The sequence below is a fragment of the Microtus oregoni genome, unplaced genomic scaffold (genome assembly GCF_018167655.1).
Source record: "Microtus oregoni isolate MIOR12 unplaced genomic scaffold, Mior012 000074F_ref0000038, whole genome shotgun sequence".
Lineage (NCBI taxonomy): Eukaryota > Metazoa > Chordata > Mammalia > Rodentia > Cricetidae > Microtus > Microtus oregoni.
Genome location: NW_024544004.1, coordinates 5,795,686 through 5,821,164, shown reverse-complemented (window position 1 = coordinate 5,821,164; position 25,479 = coordinate 5,795,686). Strand labels below are relative to the sequence as shown.

The following is a 25,479-nucleotide window of genomic DNA, read 5'->3' as shown; positions in this document are numbered from 1 at the left end:
ATGTCATTGTCAAGTTGATTCATCTGTGTAGGATATATTCTTTTTGCCAGAGATATAATGTATCATCTTAGCTAGAAACATACAATCACATCCCATTATGATGAACTCTCAGTGTTTATTCAAATTCCTTCCTCTTGTGGAATCTTGTCAAGTTAATACTTCTTAACACTTGTGGTCTTAAAATTTTCCATTGTAAATCAGCTGCCATTTTGGCATTTGGCTGGATCTGGCCTTGTATGACTGTAGTCACACTAACAATTCTGAGTTTGTTGAATTTGAAATTTATAATACTTACCACATTATAGAGTTTTTAATAACCAAGGATACTCGTGTATTCAATATTTTATGAAACTTTTTTCTTTTAAATGAAGACATATATATATATATATATATATATGATTTGATATAGTTTTACATTACAAATAAAATCAAGAAGATTTTAAATAACCTGATTTAGTTAAGTACAAATAAGCATTTTTATAGATAACAAATTATTAGACAGCTATTTTATGTGTAGAACAAAGTGCTTAGCACTGCATTTCTTCTTGGTCTTTTGAAGTGTTTACTGTTAATTTAGGGCCAGTTATCAATAAACAAAACGAAACACTGGTCTTGAATACATTCACGAATCTGCTCTTGCTTATATTTCATTTTGCAATCATACTCTAAGGATGAAGAGTTTATCTGAGAAATCCAGAAGGGCAAGCATCCTAAATCCAGGCATTGTTAGCTTTATGAGCTTATTAAACACTCAGCCTTTATTGCAAATGGGCCTTAGCCATTAAAACGTGTAGTTTCCTCTCACGTCATGACTAAGTAATTTGAAAACCCTATGGGCTGAAAATGGACAGAAAGGTTGCAGGCAGATTGTCATCAGGAAAAATGGTCATCAAATCAATGCAGGGAACCTACCCCAAATATCCCAATGAAGGAAGGACCTGGCGCCTGTCCTGCTTGTCCTCTTTTACTGCAAATACCTGTTTTGTTTACCTTTGCGGTGGTTGTTTTGTTTTCGGAAATAAATTCCAAGGTAAAGTTCAGTGACAGTCTCTGGGGAGCTGTGGAACTTCTTACCCACTTCTGGACTTGCTTTCTAAAGACACTCCTCTCTTAAGGCATCATCTCGTCCTGCCCTCACTCACCTCCCCTACTGTGCCAATATTGTCTGATGTATTATTTTGTGGTGTTTATATGTACATATATATTATATTTACTTATAATGAATACTCAAATTATTTTTAAAATGCAATGTAAATTTTGAGGAAATATTCAAGATTCTCATGCATTTTATTTTGTACAGCTTTGAAAAGTTTTGAACATTTTCAGTTCATTGTACTTAGTAAAATCAGGTTTGAATGTTATTACTGTAAGATTAATTCTAAGAAGCTTTAAATACTGTAGTTTATTTTCCTTAATTTTAAGAAGCTTTAGATATTATAATGTTCTTTGTGATCATTGGTAATAGGTTGGAGTGCTAGAAAGCCAAACTCTCAGTCCTTTCCCAAGCTTTCACATACTTTTTTTGTCACCTTAAGAACCTTTGTATCTCCCTTCAGTTCCCAACCAATTTCTTATTCTTGTTTATCTTCGTCTTGCAAAAGAAACAACAGAACCACTATTTTTAAAATGAAAAGTTAAAAAAGAACCCAAGGACTCGAGCATGTGACTAATCATGAGCAACACATCTTAATTTCAACCTTGACTCAACTCTCCCAGGAAGTTACTAAGACTCAGTCCTCCACACTCTTTGAGGAACTGCCGCGCGGATTCCACAACTGACCTAAAGATTCTTGGAGTCAGTTTAAAGGGGGAGCTTGTGCTGCCTTGTTATCTGAATGGATGAAGAAGGTAGTAAGGCAGCTTCTTTCTCTGTTGTTTTCAAGAGTGACAACTAAATTGACTTAGCAGGTTCTCTGACTGCTTTGCTTCTCCACAGGGCCTTGCTTTCCACAAAAGCTCCTAGTATATGTTTATTGAGCAGGTCTCAATTTGCATAGGTTTCGAAGCATTGAGGGCAGAATGTAGCTCCATCAAGCCTGCTTATCATTCAACTGTAATTCAGTAGCGATTTGTTAGGAAAATTCCGGTTTTTACTGCTGCTCTAAAACACAGCATAAGACTTACCAATGAAATAAATCGTGGTGAGTTCTCAGTCAACAACAATAGACAACCACAACTGTCTTGTATCGTTGGTATCTGATCCCAAGTGACATTTTAATTTTGCTAGAGGAATTGATGAGTAGTTCCCACAGGAAACGGGGGAGGAGTGGGGAAACTAACCTAACCTAACCTCATTCAATCTTTGTCTGACAGGAACTTTACCTCCCAGTGTACTGGACATGTCATCTTTAATAGCAGGCCGGCAGAAGCGCTAAAGCTGTGAACACTGTGACTTTGTTTTGAGCATTAACTCTGTTAAGGGATTCCTGATGCTCTTCCCCAGTGACAAACTTTAGAAGAGCCCTATGGCCACCACTGTAAGATGTTCGTACTAAGACTAATAACGAAGAAGATAGCCTTGTTGCTGGTATTTCACAGGAGGCTTTCCAAGTTCTTGTTTACTTATCACATCCTTTTGTGTGATGCTCACATCTACTCTACTCATTAACAGATAGAGAAAGGAAGCAGGCAGCAGAGCCTGCTTGCCCTTCCCTTTGCAATTCTAAAATTCCTTGAGGGCTTCTCACCCTAGTCACCTGGGGAGTTTCTACCGCTGCTGGGAGAAAGTGCAGAGGGGTTAACTAAGCAGGGGAACAGCCCCAGGTCAGGGCTTTGGTGGAAATAGGCCAGCTTTCTCAGCCTTCAGGGAGGATCTTTCTGAGGAGTGTTCTACTTGATCTTCTAAAGGTCTCCATCAGGGGGTGGGGGACTGATCTAACAGTACCTACAGCAGTACCCCAACCTACTCAGGCTTGTCTGTCTTTCTGGCTCACCTCTTCCATTTCCCTTTTGGTACTACTAGAGCTTTTCTCCTAAATAAACTACTTCTATCTGCATCCCCTACTTGGGTCTGATTTGAGAAAACACACCCAACACACTAGAGCACAGACAAGATTGGTATTTGCCAAATACTACAGTTATTAAATGAAGGAACATGGCTAGAGCCAAAGTGTTTGTTTGACTTTCTGGCATTTGTATCAGATTAGGATGTTCCTCAGTTGATGGAACTTGGCCCAGACTTTCTCAGGAAAGTGAAAACTCTGTATCTGAAAACAATTATTATATGGTTCTTTGAGAAAACTAGTTACCACTATATACAGAAAACAAAGAGCAAAACCAAGGAAAATGAAAGGCAATAATTACCTAGCATGACGAAAGGGAGTCCCAGGAAGGTGGAATTGTATTTTCCACCAGTAAGATTGATGATTCCAGCTGCAGTGAGAGTGGCTAGGCTTATGCTCACCAACCCAAGTAGGCCCAACCAGGGTTTGCTGCGGACACAGTCCTGCATCGAGCAGCAGAGGATGGCCATGGTGACTACCAGGATCAGGCTGGTGACCAGGTAACGTTCTGATACACGGCTGGTCTTCTGGAAATCTTCCCTCAGTGATGAGGATGTGTATGGGTATATTTTGACTTTGTTGTTGGATTTCTGGAATAGTTTGACAGTGTCGCAGAAGCTGGATTCCCACCTCTCAGCTACCATGTCATTGAGACTGTTGATTGACTGCAGATAGTAAGTGAGCTGAATGGCCTCCGCAGATTTTACCCGATCCTTGCTGTGGACAGTGACACCTCCAAGTTGGTGCCCATTATAGACAGCCCTTCCATCCTTTAAGTGAGTGATGGGATATGTGATAGCAAAGTTGGTCCGATTGGTGGTCCGAGCATTCTTTAACTCTTCCAGGACATGTATTATGTCATCCACAATGCAAGTCTTATCATTATTCAGGACACATATGTGTGCAAATGTATAGTTAAAGCCAGGCCTTGGAACCTGAATCTTGGTTACAGCAGTATGTAACTATGGGGGAGAAAAACAACAGTTAGATTTTTTAATGAACACGTAGACATTAATAAGTAACATTAGCTCCAGAGATTAAAATATTTCTTTTTTTTTTGGAAAAAGTCATTAGTTTAATCTGTAAAGAAGAGAGTTTAAAAAAATGTTTTGCCCATAGACACAAATATGTAGTAGAGATTGAAGACATACACTGAATTAGTAGTTTTCAGCGTGGCTCCCAGGATAGCAGTGTCAACCAAACAGCTTGTCAGAAATGCAAATTTTTAGGCCCTATTCCAGACCTGAGAAATCCGATTCTCTGGAGTGCAACCTAGGTAGATCTTCTGGCAGATTCTGATGGTGCTAACATTTGCGAAGTATTACCTTCAATTACCAATATTACTTCTATGTTCCTTTTATTTGTCACCAAAATAGTCAATAATGTTTGCAAATCTTACATAGGTGTCTTGTTTATTATTTTTCTTGGAAACACGATGTAACAAGTGAAAGAAGGTACAGTTCTGAATGCAGAGGTTTCCTGAATGCTAGTCCCTTACTACCAATTTCCAGGGCACCTTAATAAGCTTATCCAATTACTCTCTACTATAAAAGTCAAGAAGTTTACCTTGATAGATGTGCTGGCTAGTTTTATGGCAACTTGACAGAAGAGAGAGTTAACAGAGAGGAGGGTCCTCAAGTGAGAAGATGCCTCCATAAGATCAGGCTGTAGGCAAGCCTATAGGACATTATCTTAATTAGTGATTGATGCGGGGAGGGTCCAGCCTTTTGTAGGTGATGCCATCTCTGAGTTGGTGATCCTGGGTGCAATAAGAAGGCAGGATGAGCAAACCATGGGGAGTACCCCAGTAAGCCGCACCCTTCTATGGCCTCTGCATCAGCTCCTGCCTTCAGGTTCATGAACTGCTTGAGTTTATTACCTAATTTCCTTTGATAACAAAGAGTGAGTGGAAGTGTAGACCAAATAAACCCTTTCCTCCCCAACTTGCTTTAGTCATGGTGTCTCATCACAGCAGTGGTAACCCTAACTAAGACACTAACCCTTGCTTCTCGGCTGTTCCTTGTCTGCACAAGTGAGAAATGCACAAAATGTTAAAAGTCTAGCTGAGACAAATTGAAATCATACTAAAGGAGCAAAATGTGACTTCTATACACTTTAAGGCTTGGCCTGACGTGTGCTTGTAGAGTATTTGCCTATTCTGTGCAAGACCCTGGTTTGTATCCCCAGTATTCTAAGAATTATTCTACACACCTTGACTAGTGTCAGATTGTGGTTGTGTCTAGTGACTTTATACTTGCCATCGAATAGCATATAAGAAGCTAAATAACATCAACTACTCCATGCCAAGCACAGTTCTAGGCATTAGCACAGATTAGCTGACCTAGAATTTATACCAGAACACAAGGTAGATATGAATACTGGCCTTATCTCCCAGGTGAGGCAACTGAGACATGGAGAACTTAAATCATTTGTCTAAGATCATGTACATCATAATAGATCGAACAATGCTAAACCTAGCAGTCTGAACAGGGCTGGTGCTCTTAGGCTTTTACCATACATACCTCTAGGTGCCAGAACTGCAGTGAGGATTCCTGCCAGCAGCTGATTCCTGAATTCGTGCTTTTTTAACTCTGCTGCTAAAATTCACATGGAAGTGTATATAGAATCTAATATCTGAAGTAAGAAAACAGGTAGTATGTTTGTGAGGGGATTATGGGATTTAAATGAACTACTACCATGTGCCAGGGCATCACACTTTACCTCCTCTCGGCAATTCAGTCAGTTTAGAATGAGAATTAAAAAGGCTCATGGAAGTCTTGCAGCTAGGGCTAATTGGCATCTTAAAATGGCATTATCTTCTGTTTCAACTATAGATACATAGGCCCTCAGTTAACTGTTTCAACTCCACAGTCAGTCATTTTCATGATGGCTTTGTTGTACCTGTGTAAATGTAGCTGGTCTGCAAAAATGAGGCCAGTGAGAGACATGTGTTGGAGTGTTAAATAAACAAGTGTATCTATGGCTCTGCCTAACATTCAGTGGACTCTCCCACAAGAGTCTGCATGACCCTTCTATATCTTCTCTCAATCTGTTCTAAATGGATTATTGGTTAAGATGTTTTACTGCGCGTGTGTCTGAGTGAGGGGGAAAGTAAGCTTTTTTCAAAATGTCTCAGAAGCACCAGCTGTTAAAGTACTTTACTTAGACCAGAGATGGAGTGGTTCATCCTAACTCCCAGTGTCCCCTACCCCCACATCTCTTCATGAACACAACCCCTTAGGCTCTGAAGAGATTTGTTGTATTTTTGTTGGCTAAAATATTTTCATTTCTTTCACATACACATATAGTCTTCTAAATATACCTAGCAGGCTATTTTTATCGTTTGAACCATATGCTGAAGTTTTCTATTGATATTTTGGGATTAATGGCCAGAAAACACCTTTCAAAGGTTTTAAGCTCTGAAACTATCGTTCCACCCACTTTTGTCTGAGCACAGGCCAGCAAGTCTTGGTTAGGATTACTCCTAATCACTGAAAATTTCCAAATGCAAAAGGTCATTTTGGAAGAGGAAAAAGTAAAGGAGACTGTAAAGATGAGTGAATTTTGATAAGAATCAAAGACTTTGTGTGAAAGAGCCAGAACAGAGAAATGATATTGAAAGAATGTATATGTGTAATATTTAGTGCATTGTTTCTTTCCATAAGCAGCGTAATAAATCTCCCTTAGAGCGATTACCAAATATGTCAAGAGGAAAGGATTGCCAAATAAGATGGTGTTAAGCCACAGGGCTGAACCCAATTATAACAGGGGATATTTTTCCATCCATTTCCTCCAATGGCCATGCCCTGTTAGTTGGGGAGGTATAAACTATTTAGCGATCTGCCAACTTTGCAAATCTACTGCTGTGACCTCTGGGAATACACATGGAAGGAAGGAGACACCATATTAACCCCTGTGCTAGCCAACGATTGCTGAGAGTTTTGGAAAATGGGAAGGAACCTTACTGGCTTGAGACCAGAAAATGTCTTAACTCAGCAGTAGAGATGCTGTGAGATGCAGTTGTCCTGAATTTCTGATGGAGTAGTGGGTGGCACATGTATCACTCTGCTTCTGAGCCATAGGGTGACAGAGAATAAACAACAAAGCAGTTGGGTGGTGCCTAAGGCCACCCACCTGGCAAGGGAAACTATGAGATTGTGCTGTAGAATAAGAGATGAGAAGGTAGAATAGAAATTGAAAGTTGAGATGCCTCTTTGTGACTTTTGAAACCACTCAGCTCTCATCATTTATTTTAATGACTACATGTCAAGGATTAACACATTTCACTCTTGGACACTAACATTGTCATGGTCAGATATCTTACATATAATACTTAAACATCTACATGTTTGCATGGTTTTAGAATTCTCTGATTTGCTTTCTGAAAGGAGCCCTAAGGAGAGAAGTAGAGCCCTGGCATTCTAAGTTGTGATACAATGTATATTTGCAAGATTTAGGGAAAAAGGAAAATCCAGAGAGATCGAAGTTATGCTTCAGCTAGACTATAATATAAAAAGCAGCAACCAACATGAGTGTAGTAAAAAATTGGTTAAGAGGCTTTAAGAAAAGAAAAGGAAGAGTAAGTAAGACATATTAATAGCCCTGACCCTTAACATAGCCTGAATCTGTCACATGGATCTATGGAAAATCTGCATTTGTATGGCTATGTATAGATGCCATTAAGCCAAGACACATTCAGTAAGTACTCACCAAATCTACTGTGTTGTCAGTAATATGATAATTTTCCTGAACTTAGTTTGCTTGCATTCATGCATGCAAAATTACATGAAATACAGCATTGAAAATGAGAGGATTCTAACAAAAAAACAACACCAAGTACTTTGTAATAGTAAAGCCCACGCCTATATAAACCCTGATCATGATATTTTGATTATTATATATTTGCCTCTAAAGACATTAGGCTTGAATGCTAAATTGAAATTCATTCCAAGCCTCTGAACATATCATTTAAACTGTCAGCTTCTTTGCTCTTTTCACCCTTCATGTTAAGAATAATAATAGTACTACTGATGAGTCTGCTAAGGATTTTAAACACATTTTAAAACTTTATTCAAGACCAAGACTGTGGAAATGTTTAAATTATTACTCCCATTTTGCAGCTGAAGCAAGTGAGGCTTAATGAGCTTCAATAAGTCAACTAAGACTTGCAAAGTAAAGGGCAGATACAGGACTCTAAATCAGGCCCAACTTCATAGCAGAATGCAGTCTGAGACCAACACAAGTTCAGCAGAAAGGACAAAGAAGAATCAGACAAAGATGGAGAACTGTCAGGCTACCTGGTTCAGATAGCTAACTGCCAGTGTAATGACTGAGCATACTTGGAGATCCAATAAGAGAGATCAGAGATGATGCAGACAGATAAGCTACACCTCATCTTTAGACTTCAACATCACATGACAATATGAACAAATAGTGAATGGGGTAGCTTATACTTTTCTATTCTTCTTACAGTGTCTAGAATTGCCAGATAAAGCTTTTCAGAGATGAGCTTATTAGTTATTCCACCTTTGAGCCAGGAAGCACAAGAAAATCTAGTAATAAGATGTGTGGGATTCCAACATGGCTTCTCTGCTTACCTTAGATATGCTGGAGATCCTAAGCATGTCACACTGCTGCTTTTGGTCTAAGACTTCAGGTCTCATATTTTCAGAATAAGAAGGGTGCTTGGGCCTAGCTGATTCTGTTGTTGTTGTTGTTGAAAATAGACTCTTCTCTCATACAATACATTTCAACCACAGTTTCCCCTCCCTTTACTTCTGCTGGCTAGCTCCACCTCCCCTTCACCTTCAGATCCACTCCCCTTCCTTTTTCCCTTCAGAAAATCTTCAAGAGAAGACTGTCAAATAAGACAAAAGAAGAAAAAATAAGACAAGGCCAATTCCCTCATACTGAGGCTGGACAAGGTAAACAAATAGGAAGAAAGTAGTTCCACAAGCAGGAAAAGACACATCCACTCCCACTATTAATAGTCTCCCAAGAACACCAAGCTAATAGCTATAACATATACACAGAGGATCTACCTAGTACAGACTCTCTTAAGAACCCACCATTGTATTTGTAATCTTACATTGTTCTTAGATAAATGACATCTGTAAACTATACAATTAGATATACTACGTGAAAGAAAGTTAACATCATAAATAACAATTAAGATTTATTAAAGCTACTTGAGGCATACTTTCCAACACACTGAAGATCCTTTTAAGGTAATGACAGATCTAAAACAAAAGGAAACACAGAAAGAAATCAGGACAAATAAAATGGATATACTTAAAAGATTTTCTTCTCTGAGTGATTTCTCATTCTGGGGAAGCACTGGCCTTTCTAATTCCCTTCTGGCAGAGTCTGGGACAAAGCCAGGATGGGCTGCCGGTCACCACAGGCCAGAGTCTAATTTCCTTTCTGCCTTTCCTTGGCACACTCGCACCTTCCTCAGAAGACAGCAGGGACACCTTGTAGAGGAGGGTACAGAAAGGATGTGGAGGGAAGGAAGTGTCTGCTTCTGACTGCTGATTAGCACAGGAAAATTACCTGTGGGATACGAGATCTGGTGCAATTTTGCTATAAAGAGGGGAGGAAAGGCAGGATGATGACCCTGACCATGTAGGGTCTTTAATATGCTTTGAGAGTACCTTCAGGTAGTCACCCAGCAATCCCCAAAGTGAGGAAACACTTGGAAAAGATGTGTATTCCGTGGTCTCTGGCAAGATGCAGTTCAAGCCACTCCAGTGGGCCTTGGCACAGCATCCCTTTTTCCAGCTTATTCTCCTCCTTGTCTCATGTTCCCACCCCATTTTCTGCTGCTACTATAGAATAATCTGCACACATTAAAACAAAACAGAAAGCCAAGAGATATTGTTGGTTTATCTTTCTAACCTATGTGGCTTGCCCTCGGATATTACCATCCAAATGACACTAAATCAAATGTGATTAAAAATACTTTTAAGGAATAGGTTGCTTTTTTTTTTACCTACATCAAATGACTTCTGCACTGAATCCCTCCAAATCCCAGGTCTCCTTTAGGTTCTATGTTCTGCCACTATAGGTGACCAGGTAGTATCTGGCAAGATAGCCTCACCCAGCTCACATGAAAACACCTTGAAGCAGATAGATTTGGTCTCTGCAGTTCATAAATTACGCTAGCTCACTGTGTGTTACGTTTTGTCTTTGCATGAGCTCACTCTCACCCACTCGCTTTCCTCTTCTTTTAATAACCACGAATTACATCAGAACACCAGAAGTCCAATGTTGAGGACTGTTACCGTGATTCATTTGTAGAGCAGCCAAAAGCAAGTTAGTCATCCCTTAATAAGCGAACAGAAATAATCATTCTGCCTTTGAAACATTACATATTTCATAGGACACCAAATTTAAGCTGTGGATGAAGCCAAACAAGTGACTATCTGATCACACATTTCCCTTTGCACATGAATGCCTAGAATCATGTGTATCAAACTGTTTGTTGCTTCTGTCAATACTGGAACAGCAGTACAGGCCTGGGAGAGCCCATCATGCAGGTTTTGATCTTTACTTCACAGGGATAAATTCTCACACTGTGGGTGTTGATACTGAAAAGCAGCCTAAACAACCCCATTTTGTTAAGTTCCCAAACAAGCTCAGTTTGTCTTCCAAGGCTTAGCTAGGAAAACAGATCCCTTTCCATTTGAAGGTACTGAACCTGAGGTTTGAGAAAAAAACAAAAACAAAAAGAAGTTGGTGAAGGGAGAAAGCAGATGCAGTACACAATTTCAGCTTTTGCCTTATTTCATATTGCTCTTGACGAGAAGATAATGTAATGTAATCATTTCCATAATGTTGGAAAAATTTTCATTTAGTTAATTAAAAAAAAGAAATCCCAATATCTGAAGATTCCTAGAAATCTGTGATGTTTAACTTTCTAATCAGAGCTACTATTTTTTATTCCCTTATGTCCCGACTTTGCTTTCGTGGCCAAGCTTAAATGCTTTCGGAGCAAGTTCATGGGTAATGAATCTTGTTTAATAGTTGTAACTGGAGCAATGCTCATAGAAAGAAGACTGCTAAAGCTGGTTGGCCAAATGGCAAAGGAGTCAAATGCACAGAACAGGCAAAAGTTGTTTTAAGATTTAGGAAGGAGACCACAGCCAGTAAAGCGAAGTAAAATAAAATCAAGAAACCAAGGACATTTAGGTCTAGAGAATGCAGAGCAAGTAGGAAGAGCACTGCATTGGGCATCCAATGGTCTCTGTTCCTGATTTTGCTGGTCATTTCAGATGAAGGAAAATGAATCTATGAAAAATGCCACCTTCCTGGTTCTAAATCCCCCAAGGGTTTGCCCATGCTGAATTTTCAAGACTCATATTTTGCTGTGCTTCTACTACACTGCTCTTCATACTCTTGGGTCTCACTTCTTCTGGGACCTACCAAACCTGCATGCTCACTTCCTTCACTTCCCTTTCAACAAACGCCCTGATTACACCTTCAGTTGAAAAACAACCACCACCATCAATACCTTATTTTGACTTTGTCCCAGCACCAATTATGATATGCCATCATCTCTTTGTTTCTATATTCTGCTGTCCTCATGGGAATACAAATTCTGCCATGCTAGGGTGTATTTGTGGTTTACTAGTACATTTTCTTTACACAGAAGGGTGCCTAGAGCATGTACTGCATAGATGTGGGAAAAAAACCCCACATAGTTAGAAGAATCTGAAGACCGAATGAACTTGTGTGTGTGTGTGTGTGTGTGTGTACATATGTGCACATTTTTGTGGAATCCAGAGGTTAAGCTCAGGTTATTTACCAATTTTTGAGACAGGGTCTCACTACATACCTCTGGCTGTCCTGGAACTCACAGAAATCCACCTGCCTCTGACTCCAAAGTACTGTGACTAAAGGTCATCTTGTTTATTGACACAAAGTCTATTGCTGGGTGCCCTGGTACACACCTTTAATTCCAGCACTCACTAAAAAGGAAGAAGCAGGTGGATCTCTGTGAGTTCCAGGACACTAAAAGCTATCTATAAAGATGCTGTCTCAAACAAACAAACAAACAAACAAAGTTAAAACTAACAAAAATGCAAAACCAAAAGAAAACAAAAAGCTATCATTGACTTAGAGCACGCTGAGAAGGCTAGATTGGCTTCAAAACTGAACCTGAATCCTCTGGAAGAACAGCCTACCCTCTTAACCACTGAGCCATCTCTCTGGCCTAGGAAATATAATTTTTTTTAAATTTTTACTTAAAAATTTCCACCTCCTCCCATTTCCTTCCCCCTTTCCCATCCCCCTCCAATTTTTAATAAGTATGTGAATACTGAATTCCAGGCCAAGCACCTTTTATGTGTTATCACAATGACCCTTTGAGGGAGGGATTATCTCTTTCTTTCAGATATTGAATCTGAATTAAATTAGATGCCTAAAGTCATTGTCTTTGTTTGGGATCCCAGAGAAGCTTGTTTGGAGGTCAGGCACCATGCATGTAAGACATTTGGAAGACAATCCCACATGGCACTAAGAAAAGAATTACAATGTGAGACAGGGCTTGAGCTTCAATGAGCATTTGTTCTTTCCCCTTTCTTATCCCTTCCTCTCTATCAAGGGTCCTATCAGACTCCAAATTTGTAATAATATGTTTCTAGCAGTTTACTGGTCCTAAGTCAGGATTTTAGGGGAAAAGCAACTGCATAAAGAATGGCATTACACATTCATTCATGAAATTATTCCTTTCCCCCCACAAATAAAAGCAAATATGCACTCATTCGGAGTATAAGCATCTACATTCCAGTAGAATTTACACTTTTAGTAGCTTTAGCCCATGGAAAAAGATCAAAACACTAAATAACCCACATCCATAAAATATTTGAAATTGCAAATAATAACTTAAATTTATACTTCATGGAAAAATGGCTCCATCAGATGAGTTTTTTGTCAAGTTACATTTTTCCGCCAATGGGTTGTAAGATGAGAACAATAAAAATTAAGGCTGATGACTGAAGAAACAATGACAACAGAATGTTCTGCCTGATGACATGTTAACACCTCTCCTGGATGAAGGACAGTGAACCTTAGAACCTTATGCAAAGCATAAAAGAATCTTAGCAGAAAATATATTTTCCACTGGAAATAATTTTTCTCTCAAGGTGCCCACATAAAGTTAGTACTCTTTTTTTTTTCAAGACAGGGTTTCTCTGTAGTTTTAAAGCCTGTCCTGGAACTTGCTCTTGTAGACAAGGGTGGTCTCGAACTCGCAGAGATCCACCTGCCTCTGCCTCCCAAGTGCTGGGATTAAAAGTGTGCACCATCTCCACCCAGCTCAAAGTTAATACTCTTAAAACTCAAGAGTGTCTCAGTTGTTGCTCTCATTTTCCTGGTCTGGCAGCATATGGCCAAGGCTGTGATTATTTCTTTTTTTTTTTTTTTTTTTTTTTTATTTTATTTTTATTTTTTATTTTAATTTATTTATTTATTAAGAATTTCTGCCTCGTCCCCACAACCGCTTCCCATTTCCCTCCCCCTCCCCCGATCAAGTCCCCCCCCCTCATCTGCTCGAAGAGCAATCAGGGTTCCCTGACCTGTGGGAAGCCCAAGGACTGCCCACCTCTATCCAGGTCTCCTAAGGTGAGCGTTCAAACTGCCTAGGCTCCCACAAAGCCAGTACGTGCAGTAGGATCAAAAACCCACTGCAATTGTTCTTGAGTTCTCAGTATTCCTCATTGTCCGCTATGTTCAGCTAGTCTGGATTTATCCCATGCTTTTTCAGACCTAGGCCAGCTGGCCTTGGTGAGATCCCAATAGAACATCCCCATTGTCTTAGTGTGTGGCTGTGATTATTTCTGTGACTGCACTTGCTAAGACTTTGGTCTTCTGAGAGGTGTTGATATTGATGGCATAGTGTGTCTTGATGAAGACATGCTGCCTGACTTCCCATCTCAGTGTTGGTATGGGTACATGCATGCCTCAGCTCTTCATCTGTAGAATGGAGATGGTGATCATACCTAATCTCGATGAAACTGTTAGAGACTAAAGTAAAAGTCAAATGTGAACTTATCAACAGTTTCTGACACACTAGTGCAATAATACACAAACTGTCTGAGAACAAAACCAAAATGAACAAGCCGAGTACTCCATCCGTATCTTCCGCTTTGTCTTGGTGCTCTCAAGTGTTTTCCTTTAAATGAGGATCTTCCTCAGTTGTTTTTGAAAAGTATATTCGATGAAATGAAAAGGTGACAAATTTCTATGTATCAGTGTTAATAAAGAGAATAAGCTGGATAGCATGTGTTTCAAAGTTGAAACCTCTGACTGAAGAGAAGTTCAAAACACTGACTACTCTTCTGGAGAACCCAGGTTCTAGTCCTAGCACACACATAGCAGCTCAAAGCTATCTGTGACACCAGTCCCAGGGAATCCGATGCCCTCTGTGGGTACTAGGCATGCATATAGAGCACAGAAGTGTATGCAGACAAAACACTTATACTCATAAAACATTAAAGAGGAAAAGAAAGTTGGCACTTGTTAATTGCGACACAGGCTCCCAGTCTAAAAATGATCCCAGGTGCTTTATATTAGCTCTCTAGTGAGATGATTGTGCGCATCAAGTAAGGAAATATAGACCGGTCAGGGAAAGGTAGTAGATGTAAAGGAAGCAATGTAAAGGACATCAAATTACTACTGTCATAATGTGAAGAATGCTATACGTATGGCCTCATTTAATATTCACACCAAAGGAGGGAGAGACTATAATCTCCATTTACAAGAGAGGAAACTGTGTCTCAGGGAATTTAGACAGCTTGCTCAAGATTACAAATTTAGCATGTAGACCAGCCCAGATTTAAATATCACACCCAGAACATTGTTTCCTAAGGGGAGTTTCTTCAGCAAAGTAAAGACTTTATCTCTGATTTGGAATTTGGATATTGATGAATTTATTTTCTGCATTATACTTGATCACAGTTGACCACAGCATTGAGGACACTGGCATAGCAAAGTCAAAGGGTCAAACATGAGAAAACAGCCCATGAGGAGTAACCACATTCTGTCCTACATTGAATGCTGAAGTCCTGTAAATAATACATGCCCAAACAGAAACTTCAACAAGAAGACAAAACTCTATTACAGTGACAAGTATGTTTACCCAACCAGAGAGGAGAAAATATATGGAAAGAGAGAATACTGTCCAAAAATTAAAATGTTTCCTTTGCATCATGCTTATTTCCTATTGATAAACCATCCTGCCTTCGTCTTTGACTTGAAAGCTATCTTATAGTAAAGACAAACTAGGTTCAATCCCATTCATGATTAAACCTCGGTTTTTAAAGGATTGGGCCATGTCCACCAATAATCTTAACTACAAATAATTCTATACTGCCTATTCCAGAAAACCGTAACCATACCTATGTTTCAGAAGGTTGTTATGACCACTTTGCAACCATGCCTATGTATCAGAAGGTTGTTATGACTACCTTGCAACCATGCCTATGTTTCAGAAGGTTGTTAGGACCAACTTGTTATGCTCATGTTCCCCTTCTTTGACCTCTGCTTATTTATTTACCAAATTTCCTTTCTGGAAACCAGAGCCATAAAATCCCTTATCTTCCCCATGTCCAGCATTGATCTCTTAAACCCTTAGGAGGAACAGCTTCTCAAATATAATGCTTATATTACAAATAAAGCTTACTTTAATTAATTTGGCCAGGATTTTAGTCAGTGGTCTTTCTCCTAACATCTGTGAGATTAACACTATGTTGCCAGGCAGGAGGAGGGTGGGGGCAGGCAGATAAACAAAGAAGAAAAAACCTTTATTGATAACAAGGATAGTAGCTTCAGATTTACTGCAAAACATCAGATGTAATTCATAGGTTTTAGGGTAATTGAGTATCATCCTTTCTTAAAGGCAGTTATGTGCTTTCTGAGGCAGGAATTTTGGTTCATTTAATCCTCTGTATCCTAGGCACATAGAACAGTGCCAAGCACACCAGAGCCCAAAGATGTGTTGACTGAACCTTCAGAGTTTGTTCTTTCTTGCGGATTTAAAGTTCCTCTGGTGACCGGGAATGGTAGCTTCATTTGTACCCATAGGCTCTTACTGTGCTACATGCACATCATTTACATCTTAAATAAACAGATGACATTGAACTTGATCCTATTCAAATTCCTGCTGGAGACAAGTGGTTGTTCTCATTAGAGCAACAGCTTGCCTTACACCTTACCCCCGACACACATACACCAAATTTGACATAATATTATGCTTAGTTTTACAGGGCAGTTTAATTTTTTATGCATATTGGATTGTTTTAGAAGAAAAATAAAATTTAAAAACCTGAACACATAGAAAACTGTGTCCTATCATCTAAAAAAGTCATGTCTACTTAATTGTGTGTACGTTATTAACATTTTTATGTATATTGTAATCATGAAATTTATCATACCAACAGGAACATTGTTTTCATATTTTGTGCTAATTTTGATGATGAAAAGAGCACAGGAGTAAAAAACTTGACAATTCACTTACACTGTATAACAAGCTTACTGGACATGGATGATAAATTTTAGAACAAACCATTTTTTTACTTACTTTCTGTGTTTCAAATATGTCTGAGATATAGTGCACAAGCAAAAATATTGGAAGTACAAAAATGCACTGTTCATCTCATAGGAGCAACACCTCTAAAGAGAGCACATCACAGGTAACTTAGGCTGCCTTTCAATGTCCCAAAGGATACAACCGTCAATATGACTTCATCTGTTTGTTTCACCATGGAACTTCAATTGTAGTCTTTTGGCTTATAGCCCTAGTATTGTTGGGAACCTCAAATATTGCATGTGATGCTATGCTACCACAGTAAAGGCATCAAGGAAGGAAATTTGGAAAAAAAAAAACCCTTCCATCTCTAACCATACTCACTATTTCTCTATTGCAACTTTTTTCCAGCTAAATGCTGTGATGTGTGAGATTCAGCAGGTTGGTTTATCTTGCTACTTCGGAGATGGACGCCTCCAGAGAACCCTCAGGATATCTAAGTTCCCTTTCCTGAACACTGCCACTCTCCTGTAATTGACAAATGCCTTTCATTGAGCCATCTCACTGACAGGGGGCCTTTAGAGGTAGTTTACCTAGCCAGGAGAGAAAAGTTTCTTTAATACCCAAAGATATCACTCTATGTGATTTCTATCTTTAATGCTGACAATGATTGCTGATTTTCAGGCTTACTGATGGGTTTCTGACACTGGAATTGTGGTCTGGCAGAGTCTTTCTGCTTTGTTGAGAAGTAGAGGTCATACAGAGAATTTATCTTCTATCTCATCATCAGTTATAGCAAAGACTCATTTCTTCAACAGGTTCTAAGTGAGTATACTATGTTTGGCATTATGTAAACCCTGGGGAGATGAAGGACATTAAAGCATGACTGTATTCTCTGCATTGATTAGCACGGGCGAACCAGAAAGTGAAGAGCCAAGGCTGCTATGACATGAGGAGGTAAAACGGTGCAATGGGCTGCAGCGAACAGGTCTACTTTGTTGGTGTGTAGTGGAGGGTGAAGGACATATAAGTGAGTATGTGCACACACATGTGTATGGTAGTAGGGTGCTATGCAACACAGAATTGGAGAGGAAACAGATTAGATGAAGAGCGATCTTTTCATTTATGAAGTAAAAGAAAAAATTCTTAGCAACTTTGAATAAATCTTAATGTGGGTCATGTGAACGTAATAAAAACAGTTCTGATCGCTCAGAGCATTCAGAAAATAAGACAAATGACATTATTACAAAATATGTTCACATTTCTAAGAAGACAGAAGTTTGAGGTATTAAGGGAAGACTTTTTGGAGGAATTAACCTCTAAAGGAGAGGTTCAGAATGTTAAAGATTTCATCCTGAGGAGAGGCTTGGCCAGGGGTTTGGAACTGGTGAAGAGCTTAGCAGGTGGGAATTGTGACCATAAAATTTGCATACAAATTGTTTCTTTTTTTCTATTTTGTTCCTCCTACTTTGTGTTAAGGAATGTGGGAGAAAGAAAGAGACTCACCATAGTGGAAAATTAAAGAGCCAAGAAAAGACCACAGTGTCTTATCTACTAAAGTTGGAAAATAAACTTTTTCCTGAAGGCAACTGGAAGCCAAGGAAGGTCTCAAACTGGACTAGCTAATCACAATAGTTTCTTGGGCAGATCACTCTGCCTAAAGTGTGGTAGCTGCGTTTGGAAATAATGTGGCCTTGAAGCAAACAGAGAGCATCACACAGCAGTACAAGATCTACTACATTTCTGAAAGATTGAAACCCTGGAGCTCATACTAACTTGAAGAGGGTGGAGTTATGTCTCTACCTCTATTTTTACTGATCTGGACAACTTATGCCAAGAAGTGAACTAGGTAATAAAACTGGAAACCAACTTTCATGTCTTAGGTCCTGATAAACTCTTTGTATTGCATTTCTCTGGTTTCTGTTTCAATGGGTCATCTAATAATTAAAGATTTACAAATGTGTGAATTTAGTTGATGTGGCCTTTAAGTCATCTGTATGTACACTTCGAAAAGGCAGGCACAGATCACACAAGTACAGAAATTCCTGGCCATTGTTTGATGTTATTTGGTAGCAGATGTGTTTGGTACCCTGTTAAAATCCTCTCTAGCCCTTATCTCTTGAGAGCACACCTGCCCAACTTCAGATGCCAGCATACACACTTCTTTGTCAAAGAGCCCACTTTGCCATCTGCTTGGCAAGCCAGAAGTGCTGGGAAATTAACATTTTTTGGGAGCAGTCCTCAACCAATGACAGATGGGAGTTGATGTTTTAAAATCTAGCTCCCTTTCCATGATGGGCTCACTCTGTGGTGTGTTTTAAACTGGGTTGCCTGAGCTTCCCTAGTGATATTATGGTCCAGATGCTGTAGCAATCGCCTGCTGAATTGCACACCCTTTTAGGCTTTTCCCTATTTATGGCTTACTTCTCTGTTCCTCCTCTAATTAGTCTTCAAATAAACTGTCTTTATCTGATTTCTTGTTTTAGGGTTGGCTTGTAGGGGAACATAAACTCAAACAATGTTCAGTATTGCCTAATGCCCCTGGAATGTGGTTCTTAGTGTCCTCAAAACACTAAATTATTCCAAAACCACCACCTCAAGTCATCGAGATTCAAATATGAATATGTAGTTAAAAAAAAAACTCGCACTGAGAGTAAAGTTAGAAATCACATGAGCATCTTCTCTCCAATCTTTCAATAGGGACACATTTTTTTCTCTGATGAGACACATAGTAGGTATGCAATTATTACGTCTCCAAGTCATATTAAGAAGTTAATGTGTATAGAGGATAGGATGCTCCCAACTGCACATCTTCTTTCTTTGGGGAATAACTCTATTATCTTTCATTAAAGATCAAAAGAACTAACATGGCAGGGTCTGGGGTATGTTGCTGTCATGGCTGTACCATAACTCCTCAAGAAGGGCTTGGGTTTGCATTCTACCAGGAGTAGAAAACAGTAGAATGACAATGATATCTCATTTTCTGATTGCTTATGATAATAAAAAGTAGCCATCTTTTACTTCTACTTATTTTGAGGAAAGGACCTTTAAGTGTAGCAACTTAGTTAGAAGCTTCTTCGTATAGTTCCTGACTACCTCAGTACGTAAGGTCTCAGGCTTCAGTGTTCTCTGTTGACAGCGAATGTTGGCATGTTACCCAAGCTGGATAAGAGTCCCTATCTTTACATTTCTGTATTTCTGCTGTTATGGCAGTAAGTGTGTGGGAGAGACAGCTGATGTGTTCACTGGATCCTTTCCCAGGCAATGATGTACTTGGGGAGTCTGTGCTGGTGGAGGCAAATTCTCCATGCATCAGTGGTGCTGCCAGTACAGGTGTTGAAAGTTTCCATGGTGGCAGTGTGTAGGACGTCGGTTAAAACTGAGTGGATCTGTCGGCCAAGATTTGGGATGCCTTTCTTCTTGCTGGTATTCACCGTTGTCAGATGCTTTGTACTCTTCCTCTTTAAAGACAGGGTCACTGACTGTGCATATGCATGAGCATACACTCGTCGTCACTGAGGTGTAACTTGTACATGGTAAAAAGTATACATATCTTGAATGTACAGTGTACGTACTATCTGTTCACATACCCTTAACAGTATCGTCTTGGTCAAGAGAGAATATCCATAACACCAAAATGACCCTTTATGTCTGTTCCTAGCTAATACTGCCACGAATCCTAAAGAAAAAATGTTCTAATATCGATTAATATTTACTTGTTTTGTCTTGAGCTTCTTCTAAATATAATTGTGTAGTATGTACATGCATGCGTAATGCATTTGTTACTAATAAAATAGCCTTCACAATCCATTTGTCTTGTGCTTTTAAGCAGTTTTTTGTTTGTATTCAATGTGCAAGTAATCTGTTGTGAGAAGGTACTGCATTTTATTGTCCCATTCTATGTTGGAGGACCTTTTAGGTGATTTCCATTTTGGTGTTTTTATAAATAAAAATTCCATGGACAGAGGCTTTGGAAGACATATGTAATTATTGATTTTAGGTATATAGTGATGTGTTGGTAATTATCTAACAAAAAACAGTTCTGTCTGAAATTTGTAAACACCTCCATAATTGCAATTTCAAGTTATTCAGGGCATTCAAAGTAGGAAAAGATGTGGTCAATGAGAATTCAGGAGCCAATTCCTGCATACCACTGGATATACAAACTTTGGAGTAAATAGATCATTTTACATGCCTATGAAAAATATTTTAGAGTTGGGGTTGCCCCATATTCTCAGAAATAAATATTTGGCATTATTTATGACTTTCACCATTCTGGTTGGTGTCCACCGGTATCCCATTTTTGGCTTTAATTTACATTATTGTGGTGACTGAAGCTAACTAGGCACCTTTCCATGTGCTCATTATCTTTGTGGTTATTTTCTTGTCCAAAGTGCCTATTCAAGTCTTTTGCCCTTTGGATTATTGGGTTGTTGTGTCTTTTCCTTATTGATTTGGAGGGAAAAAAATCAAAGTTCAAGACTAGTGAGAATTGTGAGATATGCCAAAAGAAAGGAGAGCTTCCGAAGCGACATGACATTCTAGAAACAATAATCTGGCATAGGATTCACACAGACCCTGTGTCCATAGCCAACTAAATAACTTCTTGATGACCTTGAACAAATTATCCTTCTGGGTCTTCAGCTTCCTCATTGTCAAAACAGGATTTCCTAATGAGACAATATAAAGCGTCCATCAGAAATATCCACTTGATCTGCCCAGTTATTCTTTTGTGTACTGAGAAACTTTCTGTAATCTCAAGCAGAAAATGGGAGCTGGCACCTTTGCCCAGCCGTGCTATTCATGAGGCAGATTGAATGGCCAGAAATCTTATATTCTTGGCTATCTAGTGATGTTTTTGTCATAGAGCAAATGCCTTTCTCATGGTGTAAGGGTTATATTATTTATCAGAAAACAAATGTTTTGTGGCCATGTTTAGTAATATGATATTCTTCAGGTACTTATGTGATATGGCCCAGAAAGGGTCTATACAGTATTTTTTAATAGTCCTATATCTTCTGTTTAGGGGGAGATGTTTCCATGAATCAGCATTATTAAGAATCTGGGACTGTTTCTAGAAGGGTGGCATAGTGAATAGACAAGTCTTTCTAGTATGGGTTTGTCAGAAGCTTCAGCTTAGACAACATCTCCTCCACTAAGACTGTATTGCAAATGCTGGCTAGGTTCTTCTTGATACCCTTTGTGTAGATACATCTATTTCATCACTTGCCAACATTTAATGACCATGTTCTCTTAGCTGTCTAAGAAAGAGCTGAGTTTCAGTTTTTATTATATTCATGCTCCCAGCACACAGTGTCCAAGAGAAGGTATAAGATAAAACAAACATTCCAGGCAAGTGGGCATACTCTTATATGGTCTTCTTGGCATCACCAGCGTCCATTAAGCAGTCTCAATACTGAGAGGTGATTAAGTAAAAAGTACTGCCTAGTTCTCAAAGGCCAAATGAGTAAAAATACAAGCAACAAGCCAACAAGAACAAAAGCATAAATTAAATTGAGTGCATGTTCTCATATTCTTGTACAAGATATGGTGGCAGTTTAAAAAGAAATAAACAAACAAGTAGAGTACAACTTTTCTAGCCCGGTGCTCAAGAGAATACATGCAAGAATAATATATGCATTTCTAGAAATAATAGCACACAGGAATGAAGAATAAAGAAGCTTAAACATTGTCATTTTTCTTTCCAGGTAGAAATAATTTCCCCGGAATCAATATAAAGCAGCCTACAGACCTCAAACAAGGTTTCAGTCCATTTAAGAAGTGGGAGAGCTTAGGTGTTACTCTTGTTAATGCTGAGACATTGTGTAACAGAAGAACTGAGAAGACAGCACAGTATTCTTATAAATTGTTTTCCGTGTCAAGTTAGCCAGTTCAAACAATTGCTAAACTCTGTAATGTGTTTAGTGAGTATTACAGAGTGTCTCTGTATTGTTATAGTAAGTCGTAGCAGGCTTTGTAACTCTTCTTTTCAAGGAACAAGAGAGGAAACCTGAAATGTTAAAGATCAGATCACTCTGAAACAGAAATATTTTCACATGTTTTGCAAATAACTTTAGAAAGGGAGATTCCCAGTGTGAAGCAAGTAACTCAATGGGTAAAGCTCTTGGTGGAGATGGGTAACTTTGACAGATGACTCTGCAAAATGGCCCACTGGCCACCCACCCTGCTTCTCCTCTCTTTTTCTCTATGCATTTTTGATAAACGAGAAGATAGATTAGGTTAAAAGGATTTTGACTACATATTTTAAGTAAGGGGTTTTTTGGTCTTTACATGTGTGGCATGGTACTGGTATCTGTGTGTATGCGTGGGGGTGAACATGTGAGGCTAGAGAAGAATGTAAGGTGTCATGCTCCACCATTCTCTGCTTTATCCCTTTCAGAGAGGGTTTCTCACTGAACCTGGAAGTAAACTGGGACTCTGAAAGCCCCAGTGATCCTCTTGTTGCCACCATTCACAGTTCTGGCCTGACAGGTATGTATATGAATATATTCAGCTTTTTAATAAGGGTGTTGGGGATTCAAACTCATGCATTAATGCTTGCACAGCAAGTGCTGTTACTCACTGAGCCATCTCTCCAATCTTGCTCAAATTTTTACATTTTTTTTTCTGGGACTGATGGGGCAGACTTGCAATAACACCTACTAGGGAAGCTAAGGCAAAAGGATCAGAAATTCAAGGGCAACATGGACTACAGAGCAATTTCAATGCCAGTTTGGGACAACTTAATGAGACCAACTCTCAAAATTAAAAAAAAAATGGAGATACGACTGAGGATATAGTCCAGTGGTAGAAAACTTGCCGAACTGCTCCTCCCCCAAAATGTTTTACTTCTTTGATTAAAAGAAAATGGCAAGAGCAAGAGCAGCCTTCTTAACTTTTCTTGGTTTTACCTTTGCTTCTGCATCCTCCTTTCCTGGGTTGTGCTTGGAAAACCTATAAGCTGGAAGGCCTCCAGTGATGAATCCCTGCTCACTTCTTAGATAATGGTAGACAATGCTTTGAAGTCACCAACAAGAGTTCAGAGTTCCCATATATAACCCACCCTGTTGGGCCAAAATGTTCTCAGGGCCTGTACCTCGAGGCCTGTGAGACAGAGAAAAGCCTGGCTCTAGTTTGAGGGAACTGAGTGAGGATGAGACAGCAAAATCTAGGTAGATGCCCCTCCAGACAGAGGGAGGGCTTGGCTGTCTCTCATTGGCTAGAGGTACCCACACATCACACGATGTCACTTAACCTATACTGAGTCACAGTAATAAACTTAGTTCCTGCTTTGACCTAATTCTCTATTGTGTTTGATTGTCCTGTGTCATGGGGCTGCAGAAGGGGCAGATAGTGCACTCATCTTTCCCTGGGAAATAAGGAGGCTAAGGAGGCCTAGAACCACTGAGGTTCCTGCAATCTTGTATCTTGTATAACTATAGTACACTATTAAAACCATGATGTTCTCTTTGGTATGATGATATTAACTCTAGGCATGATTTGGGTGCTACCAGTTTTGCATATAATTTTTTGGTATATATGTAGAATGATACAAACTTTTATCACAATAGTTTAAGGAAATTTTGAAATGATCTTTTCTTCTATCAGGGATGATCTCAACTCTGATTCCACATTAGAACCTTACAGGTTAGCTTCACAAAAGGGGACATGTGTGGGCCCCACTCTAGATGATGTTTCAGTCCATTTAATAGTGTAAGTAGCTGATTTAATAGTGTAAGTAGGGCCCGAAAGTTTTCATTACAAACAAGATCTCCAAAGATGGAGAGGCTGCCAGACTGTGAATCACATTTGGAGTAGGTCACTCTAGTTTTTGGACACTGGAATGAAAATAAGTGAGTGTGTGGTCTTATGTAACATATTTGAATCACTCTGATGATTCTAACATGCAATCATCGTTAACAGGTAGTTAGACGTGATAGAATTGGAAGGTCACTCTTCCGTCTTCTATTTAAATTATTCTTAGTCATTGCAGTCTCTTCTGATGAGCTATTCAACTACAAAAAAACCAATCTTGAATAAATCTTTTTTATCTGTAAATCATATTATCCCAAAACCAAAACATTTCCAGTGTGAACTCTTTTAGCTTGCCTCTCTACCACTTCAATTTCTGGCCTACATGCTAAAGCCCATGTAGGCCATTGAGAGCAAATGAGAAGGAGACACTTTACTATTGTTTTATTGCTCAAACTCTCTTCTCATTTCATTGTCATTTGGTGTCAAAGACACAAATACTAGAATGTTCTTTCTTTGGCATTTGACAAGATTCACTTCTGCTCCCATTCCCGTAGTTTGATGGTTTGAGTTTTTCAACGTGCCGCTACTAAATTCTTAAGGATAACTGCATCTACATCCATCATTCTCATTTGTGAAAATCAAAACCACGACTTTTCCTCTCTCTAAACACAATTTCTTTCATTGGTTAGCATTTTTCTCTTTTTCTTTCTTAGAACAGTTCATTCTCTCTTCTGTTATGTTCTCAAACTCTACAAATTCCACCTCATGAACTTTAAAATAGGCTGATGTGTAAAAAGGCTTTACTCACCTGATGTTTTCTAACTCCAGGCACATCTTCCATCTATAAACAGTTTCTAGTTCTTGGCCCCAAGTAACAGTTAGGAGAGGAACTCATGCTGGACGTGGTAGCACATGTATATAATACTGGTACTGGGGAGGCTGGTTGCAGGTAGAAGGCCAGTCTAGACTATATAGCAAGTAAGATAGATCATGTTTACCATAAAGAGTAATTGATGCCTGCTCCCTTTGCCCCTGTTCTTCCCACTCCCTTATAAGGTCACTGCAAGGTCACTCTATCCATGTACTGATCCACAGCTCATTCATAATTTCTAAGGACACAAATTTATAGCTAATTTTTAGTCTCCATCTTCTTAAACTCTTAACAGACATTCATAAGTAAATATGATTAATGTAAAG

The 25,479-nt window shown here is 39.1% G+C and overlaps 1 protein-coding gene across 1 annotated transcript in view; it reads right to left on the bottom strand.

The window, feature by feature from the left end:
• The window catches only part of LOC121441347 (patched domain-containing protein 1-like), a 48,859-nt gene that overhangs the window by 9,700 nt on the left and 13,680 nt on the right, over positions 1–25,479 (bottom strand). The window contains 1 exon segment of the mRNA XM_041642478.1: positions 3,304–3,964. Within this exon segment, the coding sequence (XP_041498412.1) occupies positions 3,304–3,964 (661 nt within the window).